The 13,641-nt window shown below is 36.3% G+C and overlaps 1 protein-coding gene across 1 annotated transcript in view; it reads left to right on the top strand.

Moving 5' to 3' along the window:
- The window catches only part of RSPO2 (R-spondin 2), a 104,231-nt gene that overhangs the window by 64,395 nt on the left and 26,195 nt on the right, over positions 1–13,641 (top strand). Inside the window, exons 3-4 of the mRNA XM_030444705.1 lie at positions 2,523–2,666; positions 3,687–3,875. Of these exons, the coding sequence (XP_030300565.1) occupies positions 2,523–2,666; positions 3,687–3,875 (333 nt within the window). The remainder of the gene's footprint in view (positions 1–2,522; positions 2,667–3,686; positions 3,876–13,641) is intronic.

Below are 13,641 nucleotides of genomic sequence, written 5' to 3'. Positions count from 1 at the left end.
CCATGGATATTTGATTTAAGCATTGCAATTCATAAAATACTTGCAGTACATCTGGAGTGCAACAAGCCAGATTTGCAGTTAACTTTTGCAGTCCATCTCCAGAGCAGCTCACCTTATTCTTTTACCTTGCAAACACATTCATCTGGAGAAGTGATTTTGCGGGGTTGTTGTAGGGGCATTGATCTCCTATTGTTTGCAGAGAACAAGTTTGAAGAGAAATTACTATTTTTGGAAAAATCCTATAAACTAAACTATGGGTAAGCAGCTCAACTCGTGCTGGTCAGATGAACATCAGCTGTTGAAGCCTCTGTGAGATGCTGGAAACTGCAACTGGTGGCATGCAGGTTATGTGTTGTGTCTAAAGAGAGCCCACAGAGCTTCCCTTTGGCAGTGCAAGATTTCAGACTGAAGTTCACATTCCTTCTGACCAAAGAAAGCTGTACCAGCATTTGAAATCTTTTTTCCTTTTCATGCAGTCTGCCTAATTTATTGTCCCATGCCACAAGAAACCTGATTTAAAAAGCCTCTTATTTCCCTAATTGCCAACAAAGAATAATTTCCCACCACCACCCATTTTAAGTGTTATGCTATGCCCCATTTTGGCTTGCTCAAGAATAAATATTAAAATCTGTTTTATAAAGACTGGTTAAATTTGAAGTGTTGTAAGAGGATACTTACCAGTAGCTATTTCAGAAGCCCTTATGGTTCATGATTTTTTTTTTCATTAGAACAGAAGGAAGAATAAATGAATACCACAAGTTAACAAAAGGTTTAGTATATTGTGGCATGAAATGAATAACAGTTCCTGTTGTAACTTCAGGTATCTTAAGGCAGATTACAATTAATGTAGTTTACATAAATTAGGTATGTAAAGTTTATTTATTTAAAATGTTTGTTACTATTCCAAGTATAATGGCTTTTCCTTTTTAATCTTCAGAACATTTTTTCACTAGCATATTTTGCAGGTATGTATGAATGACTTTCATAAATCACCAAAGCATTTCTGCTTTTCAGTTGTACATATAATTGTTGATATTTAATAATTTCCAAGTTGCCATGTTTTAGTGTGAAACAGGATGTTCCTGTACAGTCTTCTTCTGAGACTGTATCCATCTTTCTCTTAAATTTTTGAAGAAATTGATTATTTCAAAAGGCAATAGTTTTTTGTTCTGTTTTTTTTTTTTTTTTTTCTGCTACTTATAATAACTTTACAAGTTTTAGTCATTCAAGAATGGCTTTTTTTTAATGGAATGTCTTCATTAATAATGAAGAGCAGTTGTATCCAGAAAAACTGAGAGTTTTTGCATGGTAGCTCATACATCTGTGTAGATATGGAAATCAGATATAACATATAAAAGCATTCATTCAGCTATTTATAGAGTTAAATAATAGAAAAAAAAACCCTAGTCCCACTTACAATGACAAATAATAAACCAATTAAAGTACATGAATGATTCCCAAAATAGTCTACCACATCTTATTTTCCACAAAATTACACAAGAATTATTTACATTCAACATTTTTTCTCAAAAAAAGATATCATTAACTAAAATATAAATTAAATAGAGGTTTTATCTACATTTTACTAAACAAAATAAGATTCAAAGGATATAGGGCAAAATAATAGAATCATAACATGGTTTGGGTTGGAAAGGACCTCAAAGATCATCCAGTTCCACCCCCCACGCATGGGCAGGGACACCTCCCACTGGACCAGGTTTTTTCAAGTCCCATCCAACTTGGCTTGGAACACTTCCAGGAAGGGGGCAGCCACAACTTCCCAGGTTAACTTGTCCCAGTGTCTCATCATTCTTCCTAATGGCTACTCTAAATCTACCATCTTTCAGTTGAAAACCATTACTCCTTGTCCCGTTGCTATGTGCTCTTGTAAAAAGTCCCTCCCCATCTTTCCTGTAGGCCCCCATCAGGTACTAAAAGGCTGATATAAGGTTTTCCTGGAGCCTTCTCTTCTTCAAGCTGAACAACCCCAATTCTCTCAGTCTGTGTCCATAAAAGAGATGTTCCAGCCACTTAATCACCTTTGTGGCCTTCCTCTGAATTCACTTCAACAGCTGCATGTCCTTGTGATGGGAGCTCCAGAACTGGACACCGTACTCCAGGTGGGGTCTCACAAGAGCAGAGTAGAAGGGGAGAATCACCTCTCTTGATCTGCTGGCCATGCTTCTTTTGATGCAGCCTGGGACCTGGTTGGCTTTCTGTGCTGCAAGAGCACATTGCCAGCTCATGTTACCTTTTCATAAACCAACACCCCCAAGTCCTTCTTCTCAGGGCTATTCTCAACCCATTCTCCACCCTGCCTGTAACTGTGCTTGCAATTGCCTCGGCTGTGGTAGGTAGTTATGGTTAACTGCAACTTCTCTTACAGAGCAGATTTCAGCATTACAATATTCCTCAGTATAGCATTTCTGTTATTTACTGTTTTATTGCTCTGTAAATCCCTTCATTTTTAGTCTCATCCAAACTTAGCTGTTTTATTGTTCCTTGTAATCCTTTTGATTCAGGATGCAGAATAGAAAACTGCGACTCCTGCTTCAGCAGAGACTTTTGTACCAAATGCAAACCTGGCTTCTACTCGCACAGAGGCCGCTGCTTCCGAGGATGTCCCCCTGGATTTGCAGCCTTGGAAGAGCTTATGGAATGTGTGGGTGAGTCCTGTAGCACCACAGTGCTGCTGAAGCAGCTATTTTGCCATGTGGCCAGGTTCAGATACTTACAACACTAATTTTAAGTTGATGCTTAGTGTTTTCTATCAAAAAAATATTCACTAATAGATTGTGCCTGGATCTGTTTACAAGTAGAAGTAGTAATAATAAAAACAGTAATTTTCAAACTTTGAAATGTTACATTATTGGGAATACTACTCTTGTTCTACGTAAGAACATTATCCTCTTAGCTGTGACCTTGTATGAGGATTTATAACCCAGAATTTGTAGGATTTCAGAAAGGCTACATTTTGCATTAGAATTTTAAGTCAATGCTGAACTCAGTGGATTCTCACCTCACAAAATTACTTGCTCATTTTGCCTTTTACCAAGACCAGGACCCAGAGGCAGGCAGATTGAATTTCTTGAACGTTTGAGTTTCAAATTCTCTGCAGCTCCCCTCTTTTCCATTAGAAAGTTAGAAATCTAAACCACCAAATAAGTGGGTTTTAATCAAAATTTACTTTGTAACTCTGAGCCAGCATTGTTAGTTCTCACAATCTTTCTCAATACTCACAAATTGATATAGATCTTGACCAATCTAGAAGCCTGGGAGTTGTATCAGAATACACTCTTTCTTTCAAGAGTGTTCCATAAACTTCAAAATGGAGAGGACCTGGAAGTGTGAACTCTTGAGCTTTGCAAATCAAAGTGACACTCAGATAGGATTCATTTATTAAAAAGAAAAAAAAATCTCAATTGATTTCCTGATTTTGGGAGCTTTTGAACATGTCTATCGAGTCCAATTTATAATATGACTGTCTTACGCTCAGGGTGATACAGACTAGAAAGATTCTTTCAGGTTCTGTAAAATGTTTGGTTTCTAAGTTTTTGCCTGTTAATACTGAAGCTTTTAAGTGGTGCTTGCTAATGATGTGTGCTTATGAATAAATAAAATTAAGAGAAATTAAAGAAGTTTAAACCAGAAGAATCACTAACTTGTCTTTTCTTTTGCTTTATCAGAAGGCTGTGAAGTGGGTCAGTGGAGCGAGTGGGGAACTTGCAGCAGAAATAACAAAACATGTGGATTTAAGTGGGGCCTGGAAACAAGAACAAGACAAATTGTGAAGAAACCAGCGAAAGACACGATACCCTGCCCAACCATTGCAGAATCCAGACGGTGTAAAATGGCTGTGAGGCATTGTCCAGGAGGTAAGCCTAGTCTGGGCCACAAAAATCTTTATGAGTTTCCCTAGCTGAAATCCTATTTCTAACTCAAGGAAAAAAAAAAAAAAGAAAAAGCTATCTCATCCCAGCTGAAGGGGAAATCTGTTTTTGCTCTGCCAGAGAAGGTTGGAAGGCAGCAGTACTACAGCATTCTGAATTTGTGGAGCACGACTCCAGGGAAAGGCTTAGTGTGGGAATGACCACTCTTTCAGTAGTCTGTGAAACTGTTTTTCCTGATACGGTAGTGAGGCTTTTACAAAGAGATGCCTTGGGGAAGAGCCATAATAGGTTGCAGTTTGAGCTTCAGTATAAAAATGGTGGAATGGATGGTAGAACATTGCAGGAAAGATCAGGATTTTAAACCTTGATGCAGATAAGGTGTGCTCAAGTAAAGCTAAGTAAAGTTAATTACGTAGGGCAATGTTAGCCGTAACTATTAGCTGGAGTGTGCTCAGAGGCAAACTACTCTAGGTGTGATACAAGCAGAATAGTAACAGATACCAAGCTTTTCAGAATGAGACTGACTATGGCAGTTTCCACAAGTAGGTAATAAAGTGATCAGATTTTTTTATCATGGCCCTCTAAGACTTAAGCAGGGACATTAATTTGAAAATGAAAATAGAGTTTCAAATTTGTGTTCAATTTTGTAGACCCAAAAATGGAGACGTGTCACTGGTAAAGAGGAGTTTTTGTTGTCTTTTTAATTCAAATTAAAAGTTTTTACTTGTGCAGACTGAATGTTTGCAGTTTTGTAGAAGACGTTCATGATCAACAGATGATAAACATGCCATTCCTTTTGGAATCATAGAATTAAAGAAGGATTCAGGCTTGAAGGGACTTCAAGAGATCTCTAACCTAGCCTCCTGCTGCAAGCTGGATCAACCATGAGATCAGACAAATACAAGGAACAAAGAGCTGCAGAATTCTGAGAAAAGACATAAGCTGATAAATAAGCTAAAACTGAAAAAAAATCTGACAATAGGAAATTTTACAATAGGAACATAAATAAATAAAGTTTGTTTCTGGAATTGTTAGGTTATGTCTCTGTTGCCTTGAACACACTGCCCACCAGTATGTTTGAAAATTTATGCAAAAAGTTTTAGCATATAGATTAAATTCATGCAAGCTTTCTTTTTGCATCTAGGACAATGACACAATCTGGAAGAGAAGAAAAAGTTGATTCTTTGTGATCCAGGTCTATTCTTCCTCCCTGTCCCTCTCCCTGTACTCATACACACATATTGTGTAGTTATAGTGGTCCTGGCATGCATCGTACAGTTTGTTAATCTGCAACCTAAATAAACATCTCAAAGGCATGAAGAGTGAAAGCCACAAAATTAAATCTCTAGAGAAAGGAAAAAGAAAAGGTAAAAATCAAGACTGATTTGGGCTGCTGTGGTTAAGTGTCTCATGGTATCTTTGCATGCACATCATCTGCATCCACGTCAAGGTCAATACACTTCTTAATGCTTGTAACACACTCAGGTGGATGAGGTGATCCAGTGACTTCTAACAAACTATGAAGCCCCGATAGCGATGGTGATCAGGTCAATGGGGGAAATGTTTTCCTTTTAAAATGAGGAATCAAAAAAGCCTACAAAGTTCTACAAAATTTCCAATCATTTTTTTTTCCATTCAGATGTATGAAGTTTAGCTTGTAGTGTAAAATCTTAGAAAATTGCAGAGTATTTTTAATTCAGCTTTATGTGGTAGAGATTTTTGTACTCAATGTATATAGAGGGAGGCATTTCATGGATGCAATGTCCAGTTCCTGTATAAACTCCTGGCAAGTATAAATTTATTGGTGTGTGTTTAGTCTTGATAATTTACTTAGGATAGAAATTATTCAAATTGTTGCAGATAGTTGGAGAAGTGTGTTTAAGTAGACCATGATATTTATGAAAGCTGTAGCTATGCTCATTTAACAGTGGAAGTCTGGAACTATTGAACATTCAGAGCTTTTTGTAGTGGATCCTAATAAGTTCTAAATTTTCTTCTCCAGCAGTTCAAGTCACTGATCAAAGATTTACCTCTCTAATTTTATTTTTTTCAAAGGCACAGTGGTGGGCTTTCCTAAGACTAAGGAAATATATTGCATAGTCTGTCACAGAATCACACAGAATTGTCACAGTTGCAAAGAGACATCTATGATCACCACATCTAGCTGTCAAATTCCCCTTTGATGAAATCTCTGCAGTTTCACTAAGTACCAGGAAAGTTCTTGCTACAAATACAAATTCAGTGTGGAAGGCTGGTAGTACTTGTTCTTAACCATGGGCTCCAGTGGATCCTAAAGATTACAATTGTCCCCTGTCCTCCCATGGTGTGGAATTCCCTGTGTTTTCAGAGCTAGAAAGAAATAACTGTACAAAATAATAATATTAATAAATGTACAAAACTGCAGGTTTGAACTCTCCACACTGAATGCTGATGCTTAATACTGTTTCCATGCAATCCTATAAACCAGCAGCCAGGCTCTAAACTCCTTTTCTCAGTCCTAAGAAACCTCTCAGCAGTGAGTGTGTCACTAGTGTTTTAAGTGCCTGAGGTAAGTTTTCCCCAGGGCCAGTCATCTGTACAGGTGAAGAAGCCACCAATATTGTCTTGTTCAATACTCAAGCTTTGGTTTATGTTTTCATTATTATATACATGGCTCTTTAAAGATCCTATGCCTTTATCATATTTAATGTACTTAGCAGGTTGCCCCATTCAACACTTTAAATGTTTTGTTGCTTACTTAATCCCTGTGAAGTAGCAGGAGGGAGAGACATTGGTTACAGGGAAGTTCAAATCAACCAGGTCTTTGCTGCTGAGGAAGGGATTCTGTGTTTTTAAAATTTTTAAAATTTTTAAATTGAACTTTAAACTGAGGAAATGAGGAAAAAAATGTAAGGTTAGCACTACTGGGGGACTGAAGAACCATAATCCCTGTAAATGTTGGTTGAGATGCTGTTAATAAATCCTTTCTTCCTAATGTTCTCAGAACATAAATTCACAGAAATGTGTAGGATAAGTATTGGATTACACAGCTAGGATGGTTATAGATTGTGATGGATTAAACTGAGCACAGGAAGTGAGGATATTTCTGTTAGAACAGGTTTAAATAAAGGCTTTTGACACATGCTTTTTAATTCTGTACATTTTAGAGTTACTATTTTGGTCCATGCTACAGAAAACTTCTGAGTGGGATTTTTATACATTTGCAGGAGAAGCAGAGTTAAATTCAGTTTTTCTACTAAATACTGCAGATTCATGTATATGAGGAACTGAGATGTTATCCATCTGGCCATATGGCTGTGGTACAAATTGAGTTGATGATTAAGAATTCTTTTTCACTTTCTCAGTATTTGCAGAGCTGTAGAGATTCAGGCTGGAACACAAGTGAAAGATGATTTCACTTCTTCCTACTGAAGCCAGCAACATAAGAAGATTCTCTGCTTGATTGCAAATATGTTATTTAGTGATACTTTCTTATTGTCAGTACTCATTGATTTAACTGTTATTACTAGATGGGAATGTCATATTTGTGTATCTGCATATGTTATTTATGTTACCCTGTGGTTTGGGTGTAACATGACTCATATTATGAGTCTCAGAAAAAGATTCCTTGTATCATTCAGCCCACCTCCTACCATGCTGGTCTCTTCCTGATAAGGATTTTTCTCCTCTTCAGATCAAAAAGAAGAAAAAATTAAAAGAGCGATTGCTTTACAAGCAATGGGGAGTGTACCAGGCAGAAATGTTCTATACTGAACAGCTTGCTAGGTACAAATTTTCCTGTATTTTATTATACTTCTTATCTTCTATTTTCACATATTTTTCACATGTTCCCCCAGTCCACCTCAATAAATTACTCCTCTCTTGCTTGTACCCTGGAGGTGCTTTCATGTTTCTTATTAAGTATTACAAAAGCTAGCATAGCAGCTCTCTACTTCTTCCATCAGACTGCAATACTTCCATGTTATCTGATACATGGCTATTACTCTATTATTTTTAATAGAAATCATAGTGACATTTCTGAATGCTAATTTTGGACATGAAGAAAGAGAGATAAAGATGGGACGTATGCCTGCATTAGTTTTCTGAGCTTGAAAGATGTGAGGCAGCAGACCAGGTCATGAGGCTACAGTGAGAGGGAGCTCTTTTCCTTTACACATACATGTAATTGCATGGACTTCATGCTGCTTGATTGGACTTTGGAGCCTTTTTATGCAGTAATCTTTCTTACCATTGCTGCAATAGGATTTAAGACTTCTGGAAGAGTAATAGTAAAAAGACCCAGTCAGGCATTCTGTCCTTATGGTGCCGTTCCATTTCATTATTAATATCAGAAATTATAACTGAAATATTTAAAGGTTAAAAAGTGTGTACTTAAATAAAGAAAACCAATAAATATGCAGACCAGAAAATGAATATTAAGTAGTCTGAGTTCTAATCTGCTAACCTACTGGTGATGTGGCAAACAGGGGATTAATGATCTCAGTTTGAAAAACTATTTAAGGTAGAATAAACAATATTTTGAGTAAAACTGTACATACACTTTCAAGATAGTAGCTATACACTTAAATTATACTAAACTGTCATAATTTCTAATAGAAACCATGTTACAGGTATAATTAGGCTTAGTAGGTAAATATTTTTCCTTCTTTGAATTGACATACTTCTTTTGAGTGGAAATGTTTTATGTCTTTCTTTTATGGCTCTTATATCTTTCTTTATTTCTGACATTTTATGTCTCCTGTTTGTCACTGTATATTGCCACAAGAATGGCTGGCCCAAGTGGCACAGACTGGTCCAGGAACAGCAAGAATTATTGCCTTCTCCATGAGGACAGTCAAGCACTTGGCTAGATTGTCTCAGTAGACTGTTCAGTCATCATCCTTGAAAGTTTCAAAGATCTGATTTGACAAAGCCATGGACAATCTGGTCCTAAAGGTATTAATTCTTCCGAGAGCAGGAAGCTGATTTGGGACCAACCTGGATGATTCTGTGGCTATGAACAGCAGAAAGGGTTGTGGCCTTAGGCTGAAAGAACACTGTTATTGCTGTTTGAGCTCTGCAAAAATTCTGGTATCTTCTACTACCAATTAGAGAGATGCTGGAATGACTGGGAAAAGGAACAAAACAAGCCTGTTTGTTATGGTGTTAAGATCTCTTCATTTGACCTGTTTTGTTAATTTTGAAATGATAGGCAGAGTATGTCTAGCATTTTGAATATGATGTTAACTGTTTTGTTTATGAATTTCCATGTTTAGCTTTAATCACGATAAAAGTTTAGTTGGAAGTGCTAATTTCTTAATTTACCTTACTATTTGACCTCTTAACTTAATTGTCTTTTGGTGAATGCTGCACACTTGTAATTTTGAAATCTCATAGAGGATCTAAAAGATACATAGCACAATGTACCTTTGTATTACATTAATGCACTTTTGCAGTCTAAGAAAACATTCCTCCAGCAGAGGAACTACAGAGATGCAGGTATTGAGCTGTATTTTAGAGTTGCTTTGAATTTTCAGATCTTAAAGAAAAGTCCAGTCTAACTTGCTGACATTTTTAGTAATTTTAGGATTTCTTTACATTGTTTGTTAAATGTCATAACATTAATGCTATGACATTAATGTATGTCGCAGGTTAGAGATAAAAGAAAATGAACTTGCTTCAAGAAGATTATCTTAAGTTGAGGCATGATCTGAAGAGGGATAGTAGCAAATAAAAAGCATTGTGGCTTTGGGAAAGATGATAAGATTTATGAACAGTAATGACCTACTGCTTTGGTTAGTGTTGCATGAATCCTGAAGACACTGGAATATTATTTGTCACTGTAATACTGAAAGATAGGCATGACAAGTTTTAACAGCATTTTTAACAAGACTGCTTTAGACATAATTTACAACAATATATTGTCATTGCCCATTGCAGTTCTCTGTTGATTTTGCAGTAGCATCAGACCAACTCTGCCCTTTTTTGCCCTCAGCAGATGGGTGTAAGCTGCAGCAGGCATAGCTCCACTGACTGCTGGTTCTGCTAAAATATTAGTATAACCAAGCAGGCTTGCCTCCTTGAGCTATTTGTGAGCAAATTATACTCTGGCCAGGATGGCTTGGCTTTAGATTGTCTGAAAATATAACCCATTATTTCGGGTACGACTCAAAGCTTCTGAAGGAAGAAAACCTTTTCAGCATCATCAGAGAGCTTAAAATAAGTGAACTCCACAAAAGACACTTTACATATTGCAGATGTGGAAACTAATGAGCAAATATTTTTGTGATTAGTGTAGTTGATATCCATTCTGCATGTTTTGTGAAGGAGCTAGGAAGTTGAGAGCAAGAAGGGACAAGGTGAACATAGCTTGGAGGCTTTACAGAAAACAAAACCTGTTTTATAGTGTGGCTCAACCCTCAGAGCCTAGGATGCTTTTCAGTATGTTTGTTCAGGAAATAATTGTTTGTCAGCTGCAGAATCTGCTCATCTGGATTATCAATATCTGCTTCATACAACCAGTGTTGTGCTGAGCATTAAAATGTTGAGGTTTATTTCTACCCCTTAGCTGATTACATTCAGAAGGGACTGCTGCAGGTGAAAATTAATAGTAGAGAAAAACTAAGCCTGAAGGAAAATTAAACCCACAGTACTGCTCATTTCTGTGGGCATACCTACAATTAGACTTTAAGTATTTTAAATTAAAGCACATGGGCAAGAGCTATAGCTATAATATCAATAGTCAAAAAGTTTGTTCCAGCTTCTTGGAAGAGCACAAAAGTTGTCATCTCTCTTTGGTAATAGTAAAAAAGTTAATAAAAATTGAATTATAAGTAGTTCAGGTTAGAAAGAACCACAGAAGATTACTCAGTCCATCCTCCTGTTCAAATCAGGTCAGCTGTGAGAAAACCAGGATTAGCTATTACTATGAAAATCCTCAGAGATTAAATATTTTCCCTTTTTTGGTCATAGCTCTGTTCTTCTTCATATGCCTTTGTGAGGGCATTTATAAATTACAGAAAAAATTGTGGTGTTATTGTTTATTTCTAAGTGAAAAATATAGAAATGTGCTATAAATATAGAAAATACAGAAATTTGTAATTAGATTTTCATGGCATTTCTATTCATTGAAGTTTAAATGTGTATGAATAAATGTATGTCTATTGGAGCACTTCTATAACTTATGCCTCTTAGATTTGCAGATGACAGCTGTGACAAAGTGTATCTCAGCTATTAATATAATAGAAAGTAACTGAAATACATCCAGAAACTTTTAGTTTAATTTTCTGAATCAGAATATAATATATAAATGCCTACACATGTCTGAGATAGACAATTAAATAACTGCATTGATTCACAGTCTTTAAAATGAGTTCAAGTATAAACTTTGTGTGACTTTCAAAAAATTGCTGGTATTTTTCTCAATCCATTCCTTAGTTATTTTCTAAAGGGAAAATTCAATCCAGTTAGACTCATAGATGAAAAGACTTAGAAATAGTTTTTATAAGCTATGTAAACTTCAACATCAATTTGATTAGCAATTATGTTTAATTCTAAAACCAAGTCCTATTCAGCAAGGACTGACATCCAGGTTTCCTTTGCAGATTTTACAAGAAATACTCCATTTCACTGTTACTAAATTGTATCCTTTTGCTTGATAGTCTGGATGCCTCTCAAAGCTCTCTGAACAAGATATGGCTGTTAGCTCATCCTCCTCTGTTTTCTATACATTTGAAATAAAGTCAGTTAAAGTGAGTGGCTAAACAACTAAGTGCTCTGGAAACTATCAGCACTTGTTGAAAATAACTCTTTCAAGAATTATGTAATTTAGGTAACTGTTCAGTATTTGGGTTGGTGTTCTCCTTGAAAGTGGTGGGGTGGATCTTGCGTGAGAGTTGAGCTACAGTGCTCCTACAACACTTTCTTGCTGTTTTAGTCCAGATAGATATTATTATGTCTTACAGTTGCTATTATTAAAATATGTGGGTTTCTGTGAAAATGGTGAAATTGTACTTGAACAGAAACCTGTAACTTAGCTTAGATATATGTAAGTAGCCTGAATTTCCCAGGAGTGCTGTTGTAGTTGAGTGTGGTTTTGGTTTGTTTGCTTAGTTAACTGATGTGTCAGGGCTTAGTTCTCTTTCACTTAATCAGAATTTAAGAATGCATAGTGTTTTTTAAGACTAGAAATAAAATCTGACTAAAGTCACCTTTAGAGGGTGCCTTCCATGACATTAGTAAAACACTTTTGGGAAGGAAGTTTGTTGGCATCTGATTTCTGTTTGACCTTTCATTCTTCAGTACCAGTGCCCAAAGCATATCTCATAATGGACTATGTATCCCTGAGTGCAAGGTTTTAGTTCTAAGTGCCTTATCAGGACAAATCAGCCTGTGGAATTTTATGTCTTGTTTTATCATATTGCAGCATGATACATTTTCAGTTTCTTTTCAAGTGGTTCTCCAGGAATTACTAACAGTACAGGGCCATTTTATGCACATTTTTCCTGTAATCATCCTTCAATCATAATTTTTAGTTAACATAATAGAAGACCTTAACATAGTTTTTCCAGCTATTAAAAGATTGTATGCACAATTTACTTACTGCCATTATTATGGCTTAGACCAGATAAATACTTTCAACATGTGTGTTTCCTTAAGTGTATTGTATTTCAGAGGTAGCATGTGTATCATGTGATGCAGTTACTCCTATGGGAGTTATCTGTTTTTAATGAATAACTGAGTAAATACCAGAGTGTAAATCCTCCTAAATGACCAGAGTGTGAGTTAGAACTGTCTCATGGCAATTATACAGTTCAGAGTTTTGTTAAAATGCTGAAGCAGAGCCAGCTGCTAATCCACATGGAAATACACATAGTGAAAAGAGCTGTAGCTGATCCAAGTGCATAGATTGAATTTGTCCCTAAAAGGTACTAGGTGCTGTACAAAGTTTATTTTGCATGCCCTTGTGAAGCAACTCCAGTTGGTTTTTGCCTTTTACTTATTCTGAAACTAAAACCCACCTGTAGAAGGAAAAGCTGTATACTTACTCATTTTTTATTCTCAACCAGTGAGCTCTTTTTGAACATTATAGTGTCTGTCATTTCAGTCACAGTAGAGAAATCACCAAACACTCATGTACCTGAGATGGTCTTTTCCTCCCTGAGGATCAGTCAGTAAGACACAGTTCTATATCCTCTCCCAAACTACGGTCCTGGGTATGGCAGGTCTGTCTGGAGAGCCATCTGTTTCAGGTGTGGCATGACTTGAGAGCAAGCAACCTGAGTTTTAGAGGTTCACTAATGCCTTCCTTGCACAGCAGTCTCTTCTTAAATAATAACCCAGTTAGGCTGTTATTTGTTTTCACAAGATTTATGTACTCCTATCAGAAATTTTGGTTGTATGTTTCTGATACTCCTCATCTTCTGTACAGTTCATCTCTTAAGCAGAACACGTACTAAGAATGTCATTGTTTGAATAATGGAAGTTATTCCATAAATAATGACAACTCTTACTGAAGTAGTATGACTTCATCATACTATAATATTTAGAAAATATGCAGTATTTGTATGTGATATTTAGATCTTGTCCTCCTTAAGGATGCTATCAGAAAATGTGTAAGACAATGTTGGGCCTTGCTCTGCAGGACTGGTTTGGTTGGACTATTCTTGACAGAATAGAGATTCTTTGGATGCACATGTGATTACTAACAGTTAATTTACCAACTTAAGTGAATAAAAGGTTTTCAGCTGAGGCATAACTGGGTGCATACTCC

This window comes from Calypte anna, chromosome 2, assembly GCF_003957555.1.
Source record: "Calypte anna isolate BGI_N300 chromosome 2, bCalAnn1_v1.p, whole genome shotgun sequence".
Classification (NCBI taxonomy): Eukaryota; Metazoa; Chordata; class Aves; order Apodiformes; family Trochilidae; genus Calypte; species Calypte anna.
Note: the sequence above shows the minus strand (reverse complement) of the source record. Positions and strands in the feature narration are given on the sequence as shown.